This window comes from Eubalaena glacialis, chromosome 16 (genome assembly GCF_028564815.1).
Source record: "Eubalaena glacialis isolate mEubGla1 chromosome 16, mEubGla1.1.hap2.+ XY, whole genome shotgun sequence".
NCBI lineage: Eukaryota > Metazoa > Chordata > Mammalia > Artiodactyla > Balaenidae > Eubalaena > Eubalaena glacialis.
In genome coordinates this window covers 81,310,810-81,333,851 of record NC_083731.1, presented here as the reverse complement: position 1 = coordinate 81,333,851, position 23,042 = coordinate 81,310,810, and the positions used below count along the sequence as shown (strand labels likewise).

Here is a 23,042-nt window from a genome sequence, read left to right as displayed (position 1 = left end):
AACTGAATGTTACAAATGTGGTGGTATATCACTGTTATTTATTTACATGTTTGTGCCTTGCATATTTGTGTATCTCCAGTGCCTGGCATGGTGCCTAGCAGATAAAATCTGATGAATTAATGATTAGCAGGATGATATTTTCCTTCAGATGTTTTCCAGATAAATTCTGGGTTGTGACTAACTTTTGAGGTCATAGCTATACATCAAACTTTCACGTTTTAAAGGCATAGTTTATAGTGGTTCCCAAGACCCCTTGATGTGCCATAAAAATAGTTTAGGGTCTATTATCGACATAGGGTGAAATATTTTCCCTTTATGAATATTATCTTGTACTTGCCTAGCCTATCTTGAAAGCTCCTTTGCTTTTCACATGGCTTTCTGGAATCTTTCGGTAACGTCTTTATTGCCTTGGCATTAAATTATGCCATAAAATTGAGTTTCATTTGCAGATTTGGGGCATATTTTCTCTTCAAATTATTACATAAAGGTTAAATAAATCTGGTTATAATTAATACTCTGATGAACCCCACTGTACCACCCAGAAAAGTTTTTAAATGATTTCTGTGTTGTATTTCTTGTTTCTAAAAATTTGAATTTGTCTCTTTGAAAACCACAAAATAAATAGTTTATGTTGGTAGTGTAAATACCCCCCAAATGCAGCAAATAATTATTCTCATTTTATTCTGGGACATATTTTTGGTGTATTTCTCAAGTGACACATTTGATTCACTGGCCTTCCTCTACCCCCTTTTTTCATGTTGTTAGCAATTTTGATGAGGCAAAAGGCAGTCATACCTTTAATTATTTGTTGCTTTGATTTTCTCTAATAAAAATATTGAATACTGTAAGAAATACAAAAATAAGAATTATCATCCCTGCTTTCAGCAAATTTAACATCTATTATGGGAGGAAGAGGAAAAAATCCATATCTAATAAGAGGCCAAATATTATAAGTATCATAAAAGATACAGACAGCATACAATTGAAGCAAAGGAAACAGCATACAGAATCATATAGAGGTAGGAAGGTGCTGGGTGAATTTGCAGAACGCAAAGAATTACAGTTGCATGGTAGCATAAAGTAAGTTTAAATCATTCCTGGCTGCCCATTAGAATCTTCACCTGTGGAGCCTTAATAAACAAGCAGATGTCCAGGCATTAACCGAGATCAGAATTTCTGGCAGTGGAGTCCAGACATGAGTTTTTGTTTGTTTGTTTGTTGTTTTTTAAAAGCCTTATAGGTCATTCTAATGTGCAGCCAGGGTTAAAACGTACTTTTTTAGAGGAATAATCAAATAATAGAGATGAGTCAGGTCATATCACGGGGGCTTTAAATGCTGGGCTTTGGCATTGGTTTAAAATTTAAAAGAAAATCTGTACAGTGCCATCCAAGTACCTTGAATATTAGTGCTTTTAACAATCTCTAATTGTCACATTTTGTGTTCAAGTCTAGTATTGTGGCTGGCTCATTCATTTAAATATTGTCATTTGTTGGAGGTACCAAAAGCAGTAATAAAATATGAGTTCTCATCCCCAGAGTACCCATTTTCTATATAAAGTGGAAACTTTAGTTTTTGCATGTGTAAGGCTTCATCACGTCGTTGAACTCCATTATGAATCTGATGTATGTAGATGAACTGACTCTCCTGTTGGGAGATATAGTGCATATTTATTTCTACAAAGGGCTTAACAAGTACCTTCATACATAAGTCTCTGTTTACTGTAGGATTAGCCTCTATCAGTGTCTATTCTTAAAGACCACAAATAGTTTTTCAAGGGTCCCAAGTAGGTTTGATGCAAGTTAGTTTTTGATTTTGATTTTGAATGGAAACAAGCCTCAATTGTAGGAGGGGCCACTAAATTTTAATCAGACTTTGGGATGAATTTTCATGTAGGAGAGTACTCCTTTAATGTAATTTGAGATGATTAGAATATTTAAGGTAACATTTAATTTTATGAAAAATATATTAAACATTTTTATGTATAATTTTTCAGCTGAAGTTCATAAAAGGTTTTCTGTGGAATTGGAGATTAAGGGAAATCATGGGAAAAATTATTCTCAGTATATCTACCTCATGGTTTTAAAGCTGTGGTTGTGTTTTGTTTTAGAGCAATGATAATGAGGAACGCCTTCAAGTTGTTAAACTACTGGCAAAAATGTTTGGGGCAAAGGATTCAGAATTGGCTTCTCAAAACAAACCACTTTGGCAGTGTTACTTGGGCAGGTATATGATTTTGGTGTCCTGTTTAAAAGTAATATGTGTTTATATCTACTTACTATTTTAAAACAGCACCCACATTTAAGATTGTTTTCTGAAATCATAAAAATGAGGGGTCTTATATTTTGAAATTCTTGAATGCTAATGGCGATTGGCCATATTTACAGTTTCCCCTTCTTATTTTGTCTTCAGTAATTTTTAAAAGATACATTTAAAAAGCTATCTCACAAAGTATTATAATCATGAAATTGAAGTGTATTATTACATAGTGATTAATTCCAACCAAAAATACATCATGGTGAGATATAGCCTCTCCACAAAAAAATTATATTTAATTAGATTATTTGGAGACATTGTAAAGATAAAAGGGTGTCCATAGAATGAATAAATAAATGATTATGTATATTCCTCCTACTAACCTCCTTTCTACATTTCTTATGATAATGAGGAAATGATAACCTGGGCTTCTTGTATGCTTTTAATGATCCACAAACCTCCTGAAATCGGTTGCAAAATTTTGAATGTGTTTCTATATTTTTTCTGTGAGAGGGGTTTATTTTATTACTTTTCTAAAGATACCCCGACCTTGAATATGTTAAAACCACTTCCAAGTGCCCTGGCTGAAACCTACTTTGACCCTGAGGATAGAGGAGGATTTTTTTCCCCCTTTTATTATTATGCTTATAACAAATAATGCAATTAAGTCGTAAATAAAGAAGTAAATAGGATTGAGATTCTTACTCTGTTTTCTTTGTGTTGAAATATTTGCATTGTCATCACCACTTTTCTTTCCATTTCGTTACCAGAACTATCAATGATTATGATAAAGATAATCTCTTCTGGTCTTGTTTTTCTAATTTGTCAAATCATATAAGCCTTTATATGTTAAGCCCTAAATTCTTACTCTGTTTTCTTATCTCTTATGTAGCTCAATAATAATATTTAACAAGGTGTGTTAAACTAATAAGTATTAGCCCATTGTCATTTTGAGTTTGATTTCTAGACTTTTTCCCCTTAAATACAATGAGCAAGAGGGCAAAATAGTTTGTTTAATTAAACTGTGCAACTAAAATCAAAATCTATTTTATTTAATGTGCTAAAACAAATACAGTTTTACATATAGACATTTAATATATCTTTAAATCAGGACTTGGATTAGCCAGACTTTATTTTGTAGGATTTTAGGAGGAAAAATTCTAATTTAAATTTTTTACCTTTTGATTACATTGTAATTTTTCATTTTTTTATTAATGACATAAAACTTGCATATTATTACCAAATTAGGGAGCTAGAGTATTTTTTTAAAGATGTCTTTTTAATGGTTATTTGGTACATGTTTAGTTGAGAAAGGTTAAAGTATACAGGGATTGAGTACTTGGATTCAGAACACTCAGGAAACTATATGATACCAGAGACTAGATTTTATAGACTAGATTTTTTTGAGTGTACTTCATAAAGCAGTTTGTTTCCTAATAATAATCTTTTATGAGTAATTTGTTGCTCCTTCAGAAGACTTTTTTTCTTTCTGATGCTAGATTTTGTTTCTTATGGTATTAGGTGATACAAGATTTGGAGACTTTTTGATCTTCGGGAATTAAGACTTATGAAAATGTCAAATGGAAAATTCTTGCTTCACTTTAACGTTCTTGTTGTTACTTAAGATTTAAAAAAAAACCCACTGCTTTGTAGTCCACACTGAACTTATGTATATAGGCTTTGAACATCAATGGTTTAGAGACAACTAGGCATCATGTGCTTCCTGATGGAGGAACACAATGCCGTTATCAAGTAGTCTTGCTAAAAAATGAACGTGAATATGATCAAGTCTCTAGACCTGATTCCTAATGTGCAGGATTTAGGAGAGAGGGGAACCTGTTAATTGACATCAGAATGATAAAATTATCAAAATCTAAACTGTGGAAAAACACTACACACACAAACACAAAACAGTTGCTTCACCAGATTACAAAGGAAAAGAAAAAGATAGAGAGGGGAAATATAAGAGTAAAAGATACCTAAATGACTTATCACCCAAAGAGTTTTAACTTTTTAGAGATACATACTAAGGTATTTACATATACATGTAAAAATTTGCTTTGATATTAGTGGAAATAATTATGATAGATAGGAGTAATTTTGGCACAATTTTAGAGTCATATAAAGTAATACAGGGTTTAGTGCAAGATCTACCAAACATTTGTGAATGTTCTGTATTTAAGAAAGAATAATTTGAGGAAAAGCTTTCTTTTCAATGTGGGATTTAATAATGTATATGTGCATTATGTATACACATATATTTGCATAAACAGATATATTTGAAATTATAGGGCTTCCTTGGTGGCGCAGTGGTTAAGAATCCGCCTGCCAATGCAGGGGACACAGGTTTGAGCCCTGGTCCGGGAAGATCCCACATGCCGCAGAGAAACTAAGCCATATGCCACAACTACTGAGCCTGTGCACTAGAGCCTGCGAGCTACAACTACTGAGCTTGCATGCCACAGTTATGGAAGCCCGCATGCCTAGAGCCCATGCTCCACAACAAGAGAAGGCACCGCAATGAGAAGCCTGCGTGCCACAATGAAGGAGTAGCCCCCGCTCGCCTGAGCTAGAGAAGGTCCGCACGCAGCAACAAAGACCCAATGCAGCCAAAAATAATAATAAATAAAATAAAATAAATAAATTTATATATAACAAAAAAGAAAGTATACTATTTATAGGAAAAATTTTGTCATTCCAGTTCTTGTATTTGAGCCAAATGTGTACTGTTTAAACATCCTCCTTAAAAGTACATAGTTCTCACAGGAGATTGACCTAGTTTAATATAGAGGTTCCAAAGCATTCTTACATATATAGTATATCAAAAACTTTGTTAAAATGGTCTGGTTCTGCTTTGAATTATCCTGTATAAATTGTTTTTTCTTTTAATTAGAGAAATAAATATAAATTAAGTGCAGGTTAAACACCTATCTGTCTCTCTTATTTTAAAGATTACTCTGTGACTTTATATTTTATCAGGTTTAATGATATCCATGTACCAATTCGCCTGGAATGTGTGAAATTTGCTAGCCATTGTCTCATGAACCATCCTGATTTAGCAAAGGACTTAACAGGTACTGTATACCCATAATGGCAAATATTCCTAGATGCTCTTTGGTGAAAAAAATTGGTTTTACATATAGGAAAAAAAACCTTTTTATTTTTGGTTGTTTTTTGTGATTATTGTCAGTGAAGTCTTCTTGTTTCAGTTCATCATCATGGTGAAGCTACAATTTTTACCTCCTAGTACCTACATAGGCTAGAAGCACTTACATAAAAAGTAGCATTATCAGAGACAATATTGGTTTCTTAATTTAAGAACAATTCTAAAAGTATTTTAGGCATTTGGATTTGAACAGGTCTTGACTTTGCATAGATTATGGGACTTCAGTCGTCTTTAATATTTTGAGAACTTAGGTGAGAGTCATTAATTTATGAACTAATTTAACCATGCTTAATGGAGGTAACTTTTCTGAAATCTGTATATTGATGAGGTATTTCAGAACTTTGCATTTTTATAGTAATGAGAATACTGTGTATCTGACTGTTGCTGCTCTGTTAAGGTTTTTAAAGTTATGAAATAGTTCAGAGAATATGGATGAATACGGCAGCCACTGTCTTCCTCAGAAATGTTGGCATTTTGCTGTATTAGCTTAGGAGGTTAAAAAAAGTAAATTGTAGATACAGTTGGAATGCTGTTCACAAACTCCTCTCATTCCTACTTCTGTAGAGGGTAACCTCTCTGTTAAATTTGTTCTGCATTCTGTTCATGTTTTTCTATCTATGTCACATGTGTATCTGTACATAAGTTATATATAGTATTCTTATGTTATTTGAAAATTTTATTGAAATAATTTGAATTTGATATAGTTGAACTTATTCCTACTATCTTACTTTGTGTTTTCTATTTTGCATACCTATTCTTTGCTTCTTTTATTTCTATTTTTCTTCTCTTCTGCTCAGCTGATTACTTTTCTTCTCATTTTTCCTTTTTTATCCATATGGGCTTGGAAGTTACATTCTCCTTCATGCTTTTACTGCATAGTTGATTAATAAAGTCTGAAGTTAATCAGAACACTAGCTTCTTTCTGAGCAATCAAGGACGCTTGAATGGTTTATCTCTGAGCACTGTCTTCCCATCTTTCATATTATTGCTTGTTATTATTTAGTTATTTAGTCTTTTTAAAATTTTACCAACTTGTAGTACATTTTAAACTGCTTTTTCTGGGAGATATCCTGCTTGGAGAACCCTCTGTCTACCTACTGACACCTGAACTTGGACTGCTTGCTGTGTGTGAGCTTCTGCTTTATAGCATTCATCTTAAGATGATCCGTTCTTCCTCTCTCTTTTGCCTTCCCCCTCTCCTTCCCTTCTTTTCTCCCCCCTTTTCTTCTGTGTGACCCTGAGCGTGTGTGTGTGTGTGTGTGCATGCGTGCATGTGTGTGTCTGTGTATGTCTGTCTGTTTCTTCCTTTTCTCTTCCTCTTCTTTTATCCTGGATGTTTCTTTTACTCTGGAGCATCCTTTTCTTGTGTTATGGGTGCAGTATTCTCTGAGAATATTAATGATAGTATTTTGGAGTTTTCTTTTTCTTAAAAATGTCTGTTTCACCCACTTGTTTTTCCCACTTTTTATTTGCTTTTGTCTGTATTTTCCATGTTAGAGGCTTTCCTCAAATGCTTGGCAATCCATGGCTGTCGGCTTTTATTAAGAGTGGGGGACTAAATTAAAAGCTGTTCAGAAAGCCCTGAGCGTATGGATGGGATTGTTGACTCTGAACTTCACTGTAGGGTGATCAGGGTGGGTTGTTTGTTGGAAAACCTTTAGTTTAGATACTTTCTCTTTGGCTATTCACATTCCCCAGAAAAGAGTATCCTACCAGGAGTTTAATTTTAATTGCTTGTGTCTTTGGGACACCATATTATTACTTTATTTTTTATTATAGAGTAGTATTTCATTGTATGAATACACCATAATTTGCTTATATCTTTTTTTTTTTTCTTTTGACGGATATCTGGGTTGTTTTTGGTCTGGGGCGATTATGATTAAGATTACAGTGAGTATTCTTGTATAAGTGTTTCTGTGGATTTATGTTTTTATTTCTCTTTGGAACTACTTAGGAGTAAAATTGCTGGTCATAGGGTAAATGTATGTTTAACTTTATAAGAAATGACCAAGTTCTTCATAGTAGTTGTACTATTTCCCACTTGCACCAGAAATGTTTGAGGGTGCAGTTGTTCAGCATCCTTGCCAACATTTTGTATTGTCAGTCTTTTTGGTTTTAGCCATTCTCATAGGTCTTAATGTTTGTTGTGATTTTAATTTGCATTCTCCTGATGACTAATGAAATTAGCCATCTTTTTATGGGCATATTGATATATATGTTCTTTTATGAAGTATCTGTTTAAATTTTAAACCCATCCTTTTTTAATTGGCTTGTTCGTTGTTTTTTTTCTTGTTGATTTGTAGTAGTTCTGTACATAGTCTGTATCTTTTTAAAGTATTTTTTCCATAGTCAGAACTTCAATGCATTGTTTACTCTTGGCTAAATAATAGATATTTTGTTTTTTTATAGCTGTCTGAAATATACTTTAGATGTGAATAATTTCACCAATAACCTTTTTAGTCCTTATCATTGTTTTGAATGTTTTGCTTTATCAAAGGGTAGTGTACAGTTTCATTTTTTATGAAACATTTATCTTGTTATGTATTTCCTAGTCTCTAGCCTCCTGGCACATTTTAATTTTTAGAGTTGGCTAAAAGATTTGAAAAATCTCGGGGTCTAACTATTAATGCAGATTTTCAACCACTCCATTCCATGTTTTCAGCTGCTGTCTTCATCTCTGCCTTTCTCATTGCTTGGTGCCTTGAATTTCATGGTTCTTCTACCCTGGAAATGAGCTTGTCTATGGCTTTTCTTTCCCTTTTAGATTTCATCCTTCTCCTTTGTCCCTGGGCATTTACCAGTAATCCATCCGCCAAAATTTTGGTGAGAAATCTCTTCTGCTGTGATCTCTTCTCTTGTTACTTGTCCCTTTTAAAAGACATTTTCTTAGGGTTTCAGGAGTGAGCTGAAATAAATATGTTAAAAACATACATTTATCTTCTTTTCTCCATAGTGTGTTTATGAGCTTCATCCTGTGCCTTCAGCCAAGTTTTGAGGGACGTAGCCATATTGGGAAGAGTATTGTTAGATGCTGCATCATGCTGACTGTTGAGAATTTCTTCTTTGTCCTGTTTTCTCTTCCTCTGCACAGTTAATATCTATAAGTTAATAGCTCTTGTGTATACCTGTTTAATATGAATGATTTGTTTTAGTGAAATGAGGATGCATCTGAAAATTGATGGTGTGTCATTGGTTTTTCCATTTTTTAGTGGCACCTGAAATAATACGTATTGCATTTGAAACAAGTACAGCGAAAGATAAAACTCCTGTCTTTATCTTGATGGGTAAATGAATTTGAGATATATTTAGCATGGGGCATTTGAAAGCAATACTAAAAATAACCTTCTTTTCTGTGATACATAAAATAATATTTCCATTTCTTCAGAAGTTTTTTAGCGACATATTGTCTTAAACACTTTTTGAAATAGTTCCTGTTAGTAGAGAATGCTCAAGGTGGAGGGGCTTAGGACCTGGGCATTGATTTTATGAGCTTTTGCATTGTATTGTTAACTGTTAATTTATTGAGAATTAAATCCATTCACAATCATAAGCACTGTTTGTTTATAGACATGGCTATGTATGTTACTCCGGATCCAAACAACGAAATTTTATCTTACTGGTCGTATAATTAAAAAGCTGAATAATAGTTTATGTTCACTTGTGGTACCTCTTCTTTAACCCTAATATATCATTATTGAAGATTGTTAATTTTTTCTTTCAGCTTTCTCAGTGCCAGATCTGAACTTCCATGTTTTTGACTTTAAGATTCTCCTCCAGTCACTCGTAATTGTTAAATGTTTCATTTCTTCTGTCTTCCCTTTGGCCTTTCTTTTAGTTCAGTTAAACAGAATTGCCTTACCGTCTTTCCTGTAATCCTATTTCTTGGCTGCCATTACCTTAATTTTACTCTTTCAATAACCTCACTAAGGGTTTACCTAGTTAAGGGATAGAAACTTGAATTCTCTAGCCTTTTCCCATTAGAACCACTTGACTTGAATATTTTAACCATTTAAAAAACAAAAGTGAAATATTTAACATTGATATACTTCTTGGTTCATTTATATGGTTTGTTGAATTAATGAGTTTAGGAACTCCTTAGTTAACTACCCTGTCCCACAAATGGGGAGGGGATTTACTACTCAGTTGCATGTAAACTACTGTATTTTGCCTGAAGGACTGACCTTCTTTCCTTCTTCCTTCTCTTTCTCCCTTTCTCTCTTACCTACTCCTAATGTTTTTGAAATATTGAACCTTCTACTTAGGTTTTGTTTTTGTTGTGGTTTACTTTCAAAGATCTTATGCAATCTTTTAGAACATTTTAGTTGTCAGAGTTTCATTTTAATCAAATAAAATTTTATCTTTCAGAGTATCTTAAAGTGAGGTCACATGACCCTGAGGAAGCTATTAGACATGATGTTATTGTGTCTATAGTTACAGCTGCTAAAAAGGATATTCTTCTGGTCAATGATCACTTACTTAATTTTGTGAGAGAGAGAACATTAGACAAACGGGTAAGTAGGGTTAATAATTATTAGTAGGTTTGCATTTTGAATACTTGAAGTTTAATAGTATTTCATTTGAAAATATTGAGATTTAAATGTAATTAGCCCTTTTGGGGGGGAGGCATTTTAATATCTAAAATAATGTTTATGAGAAGATTTTACTTTTTGTTACATTAAATTTTATTAGTTTTTCTTTATTAGGATTATTTGTTCTCATCCTCAAAATGGGCCAGCTCTAAATGGTAATCAGATGTTTAACTTGTACACTAATTTTAGTAAGTGACTTTTGAAAAGGCCTCTGAACACAACTTCTCTTTTCTCTTTCATATGAGTATCAGTTCATAGTCCTCTAGCTGATTGTATTATAATTTCTATGGAATAGAAAATACAAGATGTTTTCTTTTTTTCTTTTAATTAATTAATTAATTAATTTATGGCTGCGTTGGGTCTTTGTTGCTACATGCAGGCTTTCTCTAGTTGTGGCGAGCAGGGGCTACTCTTTGTTGTGGTGTGCAGGCTTCTCATTGCAGCAGCTTCTCTTGTTGCGGAGCACGGGCTCTAGGAGCGTGGGCTTCAGTAGTTGTGGCACACGGGCTCAGTTGCATGTGGGATCTTCCTGGACCAGGGATCGAACCTGTGTCCCCTGCATTGGTAGGCGGATTCTTAACCACTGCGCCACCAGGGAAGTCCCAAGAATGTTTTCAACATGGCAAAGCTAACCCCAGCAGAGCAGCATGCTTTGAGCCTATCTCCCATGACCCCAAACCTTCCTTCTAGAGCACTGAACAGCTCCACTCTTTAGTTAGTGGCTTCTGAAGAGGGCACTGTGTCTTACATTTGTATTCCATGTTGCCTGGAATGTATTAGGCACTCAGTAAGTGTTTCAGTGAATATTTATTCTCCCCTCCTCCCCATTGCCTTTCCTTGATGGCATGGATTTTACAGACTTAGACTTAAGAGTAATTTTGGTGAAGGATGAAAATCTTTGGTGTATTTAGGGGTTAATAAGCAAAGAAAGTGGGAGGCCTTTTGGTAGATATGAATAGCTCTAACTAGGTAAAACTTCACAACATTTTGAAAGTCACTTGTATGGTCGATTGTGCTATCTCCATCATTTAATTCTCTCTTTGATCATGTGGGTTGTGGATGGAGAATACATGGACAGGAATTGCATGGTTTTCCCTCCAAATCTATAGGTATTCAGAGCAACTTATTTTAGTTGATAAATTTAGACTTGTTGTTATTGAATATTTCAGTAGGGTATTAAACAATGAAAAGGCCAAAAGCTGTAAAGAAGGAAAAGGAGGTTTGCATCATGGTAGGATAACAGCCTTCTACGTGTTCAAGTAAACTTTTTCATAGTTACACTTAGAATTTAAGCTAAGTATTTGTGTATTATTGGGATCATAATTCATGTATGTTTTTGATCATCATGTTGTGTTCATCATAAGACTGCTTGGTTCATTCATATAAATATTAATTGAGTACCAAAAAATAATTAAATATATTTATGTTACTGGCAGTATTAGAATATGCTCTGTATCTTTAAATTCTTCCTAAAGTAGCACTTTCGGGAATTAGAGATAAGATAGGGAATTGGAGATAAAGTTTTTACAAATATATTGAATTCTTATTTTATGAGTAAAGCTTTTGAAGTCTTTTATTTCAGTATGTATGCAGTGGATGGATGAAATAAGGACTATTATTTACTGTAATTAATTGAAAGAGAAATCAAGAGAAAAATGTTGCTGTGAGTGACAGACTGCAAAGGAAAAATTAATAATCTTCGCAGATTCATGAAGTTCTAAATATTACTTACATCCTACTGATTATAGTGCTGTGTTTATGTAAAATTTAAGATTAAACTCATACCAAGATAATTAATGTTAGGTATACTATAACAGATATGTATTTATTTTACAAAATAGTTGAATACATTTATACCTGAACGTCTTTGCCAGATATACAAAATGAACCACTGATGTGTCTTTGCATTCAGCATCTGATAAAGCCATTGTCATGTATACCTTTAATACAGGTATGCTTAATATAGACCATAATTTGGAAAAAAATCTACAAGGAATAGCTCACAGTTTATCCACTTAATTGTATTTGCCTTTTACAATTTGGTAGCGTGCTTTCCCTCATTCATTCTAAGTGACATTATGTAGATTGTGATTGAGTTTTGTTTTTTAGGGATTGGTAATGGGTTTAAGATATCAAAGCATTAAAATTCTTTATACATGTTAATAGATGTCTGTGCTTGACATAGTAGGTATATTAAAATGATAGTTGTGTTTTTTCATACAGTCATTACAGATTGACATCCAGGAACTGAGGTATGATGAAAATAAATTGTGTAAAGTAAATTAAAAAACTGGGAAACTAGACTTCACTGAATTAATATAACAGAGGCATTTTTAAATTAGAAGAAAAATTTTTGTTTTTTTTTTTAAGTGGAGAGTGCGCAAAGAAGCCATGATGGGACTTGCCCAGATCTATAAGAAATATGCTTTACAATCAGCAGCTGGGAAAGATGCTGCAAAACAGATTTCATGGATCAAAGACAAATTGCTACATATATATTATCAAAATAGTATTGATGATAGGTAAGTTAAAGACACCACATGTAAAATGTTTGGTGCTTTTGGTATTATATAACTGTTGTTGAGCTGTTGTTTTAGGCTGACTATTTTCTTTATAACTTTAAACTCCCTCCTCAGTTTTTACCGCAAATTGAAGGTAGTGAGTGACTAGTTGCTTTCCCACCAAAGCCATAAATGAAGTAGTAATGTACGTATAACTTTAGGGATGGATACGTCTTTTATGGTCATTTTCGTATACTATGTTTTAACAGAGTACTATTTGAAAGTAGGAGTCTATGTAATTATGATTTAAATTTTGTTTCATAGGTAATTGTGTTATAAGGATTCACATTGATTTTTTCAAATAAAATTAAAATAAATATACACCCTTTGGATTTAGACATTTTAAATAAAAACAATTCCTACTCAAGGCTAAAAATAATAGTTTATAAATTTATATAAAAACACATTATCTGAATATAATCTTTGTATTTTTCTATTCCTGTGTGTAAGGTTAGATCTTGTATGGAACCTAGCAATTTAGTAGTTAGTAGAACTGTAAATTCTGCTTGCAGTCTGCATTGATTTGATGAATTTTTAGTGAGGTCCAAATGATCTTGCTTATTAACAGGTGAGAATGAGAAAATTAAGAACCAGTAGGACATCTTACAATTTTAAGAGGTATGGGAAGTAGAAACTGAGTATCTTAGGTTGATATTATCTAAGAGACTTTATAGTTATTATTTTTAGAAAATTGACGTTTTTAAGCTTTTTGAGTGTGTGGCATCAGTGCACAGAGATTTGCATTATGGTTTCATAGCCCACCTCCCACCGTTTAATTTTTCTTTTTTTTCTTTCCTTTTCTTTTTTTCTTTTTTTTACTTCTATCTAGGTCTCTTTTCATGATGATCACTACGAAAAGTCAAGAATCTTAAACATTTCTTTATGGTTAACTTATAGATGATTAGAATTTGTCACTTGGAAGGTTCTGGTGTAGTTTTTTAACCCTTTATTATTTAGCCAATGAAGTTGAGTCCCTGGTATATAACTTGCCCAAGGTCATGCAGAAGTAGTTAATCTTAGTTAGGTATAGGACTGATTCCAGTACATCTAGCTAAAATTTTTTCGTTGGCTCTTCTTCTTATAGAAAGAAATCTTTGATTTGGAAATCTCATCTCTACTCAGAAAGAAGAAACTCTTTTATATGTGTTCTTTATGTGTTTCGGAAATTTACATACATACTTAATACCTACATTTAAAGAAATTAATACAGTACTTTATGTTTTTTCGTAGATTGCTTGTTGAACGGATCTTTGCTCAATACATGGTCCCCCACAATTTGGAAACTACAGAACGGATGAAATGCTTATATTATTTGTATGCCACACTGGATTTAAATGCTGTGAAGTACGTTTCAAATGTTAAACTCTGTTCTTTCCATCTTTTGCAGTATGTTGGATTTTATGGAAAAGAAAACACAACTGTATTTTTAAATGTCAACAATTTATATAATACAAACATTGTTTAAATGGTCAGACACAATAAAATACTTGGATATTTTTTCAGAGAGTACTGCTATTAACATGAGATTAACAAGGATTTTTGTAACTAATTAAAAAACAGAGCTGATTGACGTGGAATCTTTTAGGATTTAGTTTTTCTCTCTCCAGATTTTCATATTGTTGTCTCAAGAAATGCTGATGTACCTTTTGTTTTTGTTTGTATTCCTTAAGGCATTAGAAAGGTCCATATTGTGAAATTAGTGCTTTCTTATTTTCACCTGATACTGATTTGAATTATAGTGTAGGGCAGTAGGATACATATTTTTGTGCTGCATAACCTCAACATGGTGTTATAGTTTGATATAAAGGTAAGCACAAATACATTTTTATGACCATGTTTCATTCAAAAAGTGCTTTTGTATGGCTTTGTAGGGAATTGGCATTTTGGACATGGGAGAGGCATTGCTAATTGAATCGTACTGAGGCTTAGGAAATTGAGGCCTAGAGAGGGATATGCTCTAGGTTTCAGAAAGTTTAGATCATCAGTATTCCAGTGAATGTGTAACTTAATCCCCAGCTAATGGGGATTAAATATTCAGAAATTAGAAGTCGAAGGAGCTGTATATAATTTTCATTCCTACCACAGCTTAATGGGACTTTTAACTGCACTTCCCACGTGGAAATTATTATATATGCTATTTATATCTTTCATAAGAATGTTGAGAAAAAGGGTTGTAGGGGGAGAAGTGTACATTTCTTGATATCCACTGTACTTCAGGCACAGGAATATGTGTTAACTGTGGCTGCTTTTCTGCTACAATTGGCAGAGTTGAGTAGTTTCAACAGGGACCTTATGACCCACAAAGCTTATAATATTTACTTTCTGGCCTTTTATAGAAAAAGCTTGGCAACTCCCAGTATAAATGATTTTTTTTTCTGTTTTACACATGATGAGCTGAATCCCACAGAGATCAATGAACTTGCACAAAATTACACAGTAATTAGAGACAAAGCCAGAATTTGAACTCAGTTCTTCCCGGTTCCAAAGCTCATTCATTTTCCACTGCATATAGTAAAATATATTACCACTATAATTAATTGTAAAACAAAATTTTCATATGCTAGCATCTGTGGAATTGGAATGCATCCTTTTCTTCATGGTGCAGTTGATGGCCTCTTAGAATGGATGAGAATAGGATATGTATATATCCCATTTGAAACAACCTATTTAAATCACACCCAATCTGGACGCCTTGACTCAGTTCAACTGTCATTCAGGAGTAAAAATGAATTAAAGACACTTTCAAGCAAAAAATGAGAGTTCATCGCTCATAATTCATACTTGAAAAAATTACTAAAGAATAAAAAAGGAAATTGAATCCAGAAGGAAGGAATAGGATAAAGTTTTCTTTACAAGGGGTTGGGGTCTGGATTAAAAAGTAGGTTATCATCTAGGCTGATATTGTGCCAGTGTACACCACTGCAATGATATGTGAACTCTCTTGAGAGTCCCTGGGATACCCCGCCCCATGCCTGGGTGGACCCTGTCAGATAACAACATGTTAAGATGGCAGGTAGTGTTCTAATGTTCTTTTGTCATATAAGAGTGAGGACAGACATGTTGATTAATTAGACCATGAATCAAGTGTGCATATTAAAACTTTGAGTCACCCCCCAAAAAAATAGAATTCGAATGTATAACGTCTAAACCCATAGGAGCAAAAAATTAATGAAAACTTTAATACCAGAAGTGGAAAAGAAAATAAAAAATAATTGAAAATAGAATACACAAAACATAAATAGCAGTTTCAAAACTAAATATTTTTATCAGATATCATTCATCACTTAAATGACAAGTCCATTTGATTGAATTAAAAAGAAAAAATGGTGACATAGGAGATATACTGGAAAATAATGTCATGGAAACATTGAAAGTAATTTCCAATCTGTGGATCAATTGATTCTACAGAAATGGTTGGTGAGTGAATGAGTATTTATCTCTTTTAAGTTAAAATACTTGAGATATATATATATGTATAATGTTTTTAAAATTATTTTTTATTTTAATCAACTTCTTGGAATTAAGTGACCAACTATACACCTAATGCTTCTTAACATTTTATTACTTACACTTTAACTTTACATTTATCTGTGATTATTTTCTCCAAAAGTCTTTACGCTTATTATCATGAAGTATTTAATGCACACAAATCACGAGTTTTGAAGCATAGTAATAAAATAAAACTATGTATGAATCTACCACCCAACTTGTGAACACTTCTCTCTTTCATCCTCCTATCTTCCTCCCAGAGGAAACCACTAGCCTTAATTTTGTGTTTCTCATTTCCTTTAAAAAAAGTTTTATCATATGTATGTATGTATCCCTTAATAATATATTTTTAATTTTTGCTTGTTTTTGAACTTTATGAAAATGGAATAATTGTGGGTATAGACTTCTGTGACTTGTTTTTTCACACCACTCTATTATGTTCCTAAGCTTCATCTACTCTATATATATAGCTTGTGGGTCATTCATTTTCACTGTGGTACTGAATTACTTTGTCATTAAACCACAGTTTTATTCCATCATCTTGGCATTGCAAATCTGAGTCAATGGAAAGAATGGACATTTGTGTGTTTCCATTTTTTAATAATACAAATAGTACTACTGTGAACATTTTTCAATTTAGTATACACAGCAAGGGTTTCTCTAAGGTATGGTTATGAATGGTTCTCAAATTTGGCTGCATATTGGAATCACATGGAGAGGTTTAAAAAATACTGACACATGAATCTCATCCTCAGAGATTGTCATTTAATTTGTCTGGAGTGTAGTATGGGCATTGGGGTTTTTAGGAAAGCGTTTCTGGAGATTGTAATGGGCAACCAAGGTTTAGGATCACTGGTATACAGCTATGAGTGGAATTGCTGAGAATGCATGTTCAGCATTATAAACTAGTCAAATTATTTCCCAATATGATTATACTAATTTATACTCTTACCAGTGGTTTGTAAGTTCCTACATCCTCCAATACATTATCAGGCATCTTATTTTTTGCCAATTTTTGGGGTATCAAATTTTTTCTCATTTTTTTCATTGTCCTGAATACTAATAATATTGATATTTTACTTAATGTTTCTAATTTTACCACAGTCCTCTGTATATAATAGTCTGTATTATAACACCTGTCCTACTTCATTCATTTACATTACCATTCTAGCCCAGAAAGTCATTTGAATTTTTGTGACCTCTAATTAGTTTGAAAAGTATTTTAAAATAGCTGCTTGGCAGGCGGGTTCCTGCTGAGAACTTGTTTGGTAAGGATTTTTCTTATTTACTGAAAGAGCCATATATTTTATTCTATATCTGTGTTCTTTTGGGGAAGACAAAATACTTCCTATATTTTAGACTTTTTGATGTGTACCCACTTTTGGGTAAGTCCCTCGGTTAACTATAAGTATATTGATTACTGGAAAGGAGAATAGAGGCAAGCTTGGGTACTGTCTGATCATGGTGTGTATTTCCACCTACCCCAAGTTCCCCAGAACAACTGTAAGTGACAAGAGTAAGTGGTAGTATCAGGTGTCCTGGTTGTGATCTTCTCTTTCATTGATCAGGCTCTCATCTAGACAGTTTTGAACTGTGGAGTCTGATGGGTAATTTGCCAATTGGGAGCAGAAGGTTGGAGGAGAGGTTCTCTTCAACACTTGGACAGGTTTCTGACTGCAGCCCAATGGTAGTCGTCTTTTTCTTTGAACTGACGCAAACTTGTGGTATGTTGGTTCAAACAAGGAGAAGCCATAGTGAGGGAACTAGTTGTCTACTTAAAATGTCACTTAACAAATGTAAGAGTATCCAGGCTCTAACCAGATTTTTCACGTTTATTTAGTGACAGAGCTGGAATTCAGGCTAATATTAAATAAATGGATATCTGTCTTCCTATTGTAGTAATACTGCTTCTACTAGTACAACTTTTTTTCCTTAAGTACTATTTAGAAAGGCAAAGCACAAGGACAAATGGTCTTTGCTGCTTAATGTAATTTAATTGAAATGCTCAAGAGGATGCTCCCCCTGAATGTTATAATACAAATTCTTAGTCAGTGATGGTCACTTTTTGATTTAAGCTATAGCCATAATAGTTTATAATAAGCTTTAGAATTGCTTAAGATTTCATCTTTAAGTTATTAAATAAGATAATTTCTGCTTTATTTTTCTGCTTTAAGTGAAAGCAAGTTTCAAAATCCAGGGCCTTCAGAAGTTTTAAGTAGTGAAATGATGTATAGGTAAGGAGAGAATTCATCGACTTCGGAGTTCACAAGTAATTTCACAGATGACTACTCTGTTTCTTTGAAAATTATTTACAGTCCTCTGGATAATGGTCATTTTTGTTTTAATGTTTACATTCTTAAAGTGTGCCAGTTAAACTTTATGGAACTTTAGTAACTTGAAGACAGTAAAGTTTAGCTATTTTAAGATGAAAATGCCCCAGTACTGTTGTTTTGCCAGTGCCATGTTGAAGGGACTACTATAAAGGAATTGTCCAAATTTAAGCTAATTTGTCTCCTTTAAAAAATGCAAAGGTATTTTTAAAACATACTGCTGAGGAGGGTGAAAATATTAAACAATTGCCTTGTCTATCAAAAGAAAAAGTGTGTTTTTATATGGTTTTATATGCTTCTATATTAAATTACTCTTTTATGGCAGTGCTTCATATGTGTGATAATGGAGGTTAATAGAAGTATAGATAATTGAAAACAATGAGAAGTAGTATTTGGTTTTGGAAAATTTCCTTTTTAAAATTTTAAATGTGAGTGGTTCTGATATTCTATAACTTAATATTTAAATAACATTAACTGCTGTCTATGATTTATGTATATTTTCTTGAGTACCTATATAATTTTTTTTAGATTTAAATTTCTGCCTGAGAACAATAAAAGTGTTATGATGATATCAAAATTTTTGCCGTATAAAACGAATGTTCACTTATATACATATAATGTAATTTATAAATATTACTTACAAATAAAAGTATATAATATATATTATGTAAAATTATAATATTTTTGTTTCAGGAAAAAGTATCTCCATTCTCTCAGGGCTCACTCTTTTCCGTTTGTGTCTTTTATTCCTTTTCATCCGGCCTGCTATTGAATACAAGATCTTACTCCATTAAATATTGCTTTATTTCTTAAGTTTGTAATCTCTGCAGTTCACTGCTATGCCCTTGCCTACAAACATGTTCCAGTTAATGATAGATTTTCACTATTTTTATACAAAAGAAAAAACAACCACCACTAATCCCTTTCTTTTGATATAGCCATCTCCTCAAATGTTATTATCTCTTATATTTGACTTCTCTCTTTCTCTTCATGTATCATCAATTGCCTAGTCCTGTAAATTTTACCCTTCTCTGTCATCTCCATTTGTAATTTGAACTTTTAGAAAAAATTAACATGGTTGGGATATTCTGGAAGGATGTTTATCCTGTTTTGTTATTTAAATTTATGTATGTGTTTTTCAGAGCACTGAATGAAATGTGGAAATGTCAGAATCTGCTCCGACATCAAGTAAAGGATTTGCTTGACTTAATTAAGCAACCCAAAGTAAGTTATCACCATTTTTCCTATGTGTTGAACAACTGTTTCTGTGTGGAACACTTCTGACTCTAGAACCTATGATATCTAATTTAGAACACTGAAATTTTTAAGAAACTTATTGCTTAGAAAAATTTAAATTTACTGTATCTGCAAAAGGTGATACCCAACAGGAAGGAGAATGTGCTTCTGTGTACACAGAATGAAGCCTTTATTGGTAGCTTTAAAATTAAAAAAATAGAACCAAAACAATAACTCAGCATTATTGAAAGCATAGAAAATAGAGTAAAATTACACTTAATGTTGCTACACTAAAATGCTCCCATCATCTTTATATAGTCTTGTGGTTATAGAAAGTTTTAATATCATGTAATTATAGTTTAGTATCATGATATTTTTACTTACAATTAATATTATGGTAATTTTAATGTATTACCTGGTCTTCATAATTATAATTTAATGGTGGTTATTCATCCAGTTGATGTTGTTTGAGAATGTTGTATGTAGGCCTATAAAAAGTATAATTCATCTAAAAATCAGTGTGCCTGGTCATTTTAAATTGCATCCAGGGAAAACAGTGTAGTGTTATTTTTTGTTTCTTTTTCAGTGCACAGTGGAACCCCCCCTCCCCTTCCCCCCCAACATACACCTCATGTTCATAGGACAGAGGTCAACAGAATGGAGTTGTTTCATCTAAGGGGAGAAAATTTCCAGTTTTCCTAGGTGTAAATCTTGCCGTTTGCCCTAAAAATCAGTGAGCTAACAGTGGTTTATAGTGACCTCACTTTTTTCTTAACCTCTAAATCACTAGTAATAAGGCATTTCATACTACTTGTTGGCCTGGTTGAAGCTTACAACTGAGTAGTATTTTTGTTTTATAGGCTAACAATGACCTCTTTGTTTATGGTTTATTGAACATAATTTAACCTTCTGTGATTCCTGAGTATATTGAACCTGCTAGAAAAAGTTTTTCCTTATAGTCAATGACTTAAAACTAATTTTAGAGATTCTATTTCAGTACTTTCTGTGCAAAGGAGGAAAATTGGAAAATCCCAGTTAAGTTAGTGTGTTTCAGCCAAATAAACATGTGTGTTAGTCAATGTTATAATGCAGTGTTGGTGTGTTTCACGTAATAAGCTCTGGATAAAGTGCCCTTTTTTGCCACCTAGAGACTTGTTAATTTACTTCCTCTAGGTAAAGTTGCAAGAATGTGAGATGTTCTTATTTGCATGTGTATAAAATTATTCCTGATTTTAGGCATTATTGAAGTCATTAGCAGCCGAATAGCATAAGTGTGTAGATCATATGTTGAACAGCGTGATGTATGAGACGGTAACCAAAAATAACTTTGTTTTTGACTCTCACCGTCCCTTTAAATTTTATTTAGTGGAGGCTTCTTCCCTTTGCCTGTTCATAAAAACTTGGGAGGGTCTCATGACATTCCTGTTCAGTCTACATGAAATAAAATACAATCTCAATTCAATTACAATGTTTTATTCCCTTCCACTTCGTGGTATTTTCCTTTAAATTATCTTAAAATAATTAACAAGTTATCCAAATCAAAGAGGGAATTCTCATTCATGTGTGGTGGGGATGAAGAAGAAACAGAATGGAGGAGGAATTCTAGTGAAAGGAGAATTAATAGTCTCTTATTACTTAATATTCACTTTATACTGAGAATTGTAGTAGATATTATAAAGTTAGAAAAAAAATACAAAGCTGTGTTTAACTTTTGGCTGTTTATAATTCTGCCTATTTTACCAGGAAGACTCTTAGATATAATAATCAGTACATGTTTCATTGGCTTCCTCATTATTCCTTCTGATTAAGATAGTTTTTATTCTTTCTCAGTAAAGTAGCCCTTCTACTTCATGTAACTAAATTGATTTGCTCAGTGTCACTCAAAGTGACTCTGTAATTTGCAGTATTGTACTTTGTTGGTAATGTTTCTTTTTCATGTGGATCAACTTCTAGTAAGGCCAGCACCACCTCTTTCCCCCCAAGTTGAACAACAATAGAAATCTTATGTTTCTAGTCAGATCTATTAAGTTCCAAATATTTGGGAATTAGCTCTTGTACTCTATTCTATTATTCTTTGTCTCTCCTTCCTTTTAGAAAGCTCCTTCTCAATAGGGACGGTTTGTTTGTTTATTTTTTGATTTGTTGCTTTCACCCCAATGTTTTTCTAGCTCAGTATTTTATGCAGAGTTGCTCAGTGACATTTTTTTTTTTAATAACACTAACCTGATGGAACGAATAACTAGTATTCTTAGAAACATCTTTTATACATGTGACTTTACAGAGTGCATTACGTGCAGCACGATGTGATGAACACATTCATTCACTGAAATACTACCCTGATGCAACAAATAACTAGCACTCTTGGAAAACTTTTGTACCTGTCAGTGGCATCTTCATTGTCTTCATCCAGTGTCTTCCCAGTGGCTTCATGACTATGCCTTATAATCCTCAGGCTTAACAATTTTAGGAATACCTCAGTTCAATCAGAATTATATACTTAATTGTCACCTTTTTGTTTGAGATAGGCTAAAAATGTGAAAACCAACATTTCCAGATTATTTTCCTTTTTTAAACTTAGTTGTCCTGTTCTTTGAGTACTTAAGAAAAACAAAATATCTCTGTGTCCCAAAAGGTTGATGTAGCAGTCATCTGTTTTTGTTTTGGAGGCTGACAAAACAGGACAAGGGAAGAGGCGACGACAGTGGAGTATGACTTCACTTCTACCTTTCATTCAGTTCATCTGGAGTTCAAACATGGCTAAAGAAGGAGCATATAGTGGTGGTCAGGGTGTGGGCCAAGAGCATGAGTGGGTTATGCTTACTTAACTTTCTGAAGAATACAATGAAGATTATTGTTAGGAGATTTTTTTTGCTATTTACTAATTGCTTAAAATTAAAAGACTTTTTTAAAAGAGTAGTTTTGGGTTTACAGAAAAATGAGCAGAAAGTACAGAGTTTACATATACCCCTACCCTCTCCCCATTTCCCCTATTATTTACATCTTGTTTTAGTGTGGTACATTTGGTACAGGAGATTTTAATTTTGCATTTTTTTGTGTGATTTACAGACAGATGCCAGTGTCAAGGCCATATTTTCAAAAGTGATGGTTATTACAAGTAAGTTATTTCAAATATTATATGTAAAATTTAAGGTTTATTTGAAACATTTCTTTCAGATAATATAAAGTGTTTCTTGGAGTTCCATTTTAGGCTATGATAATATAGGAAAAGATTAAAGTTTTTTGATTGATTTCCCCCCCCCCACAACACGCTCAGCTTCCTTTTTTTTCTGATTTTCATTTATTTTGCGTACTACACAGGATTATTTTGTGTGTTGATATGAGCAAGAGCTGGGTTTTATTACATAAATTTATTTTTGAGAATACATTCAAATTACTGCGTAACCTTGCTGTTAAAAA

The 23,042-nt window shown here is 33.0% G+C and overlaps 1 protein-coding gene across 6 annotated transcripts in view; it reads left to right on the top strand.

Annotated features, from left to right (window-relative positions):
• Window positions 1-23,042, top strand: part of PDS5B (PDS5 cohesin associated factor B) — a 193,750-nt gene that overhangs the window by 92,987 nt on the left and 77,721 nt on the right. For all 6 annotated transcript variants that reach the window (XM_061171203.1, XM_061171207.1, XM_061171206.1 and 3 more), the window contains exons 9-15: window positions 2,109-2,224; window positions 5,234-5,328; window positions 9,786-9,931; window positions 12,380-12,531; window positions 13,801-13,914; window positions 19,532-19,613; window positions 22,692-22,740. In XM_061171203.1, the coding sequence (XP_061027186.1) occupies window positions 2,109-2,224; window positions 5,234-5,328; window positions 9,786-9,931; window positions 12,380-12,531; window positions 13,801-13,914; window positions 19,532-19,613; window positions 22,692-22,740 (754 nt within the window). The remainder of the gene's footprint in view (window positions 1-2,108; window positions 2,225-5,233; window positions 5,329-9,785; window positions 9,932-12,379; window positions 12,532-13,800; window positions 13,915-19,531; window positions 19,614-22,691; window positions 22,741-23,042) is intronic.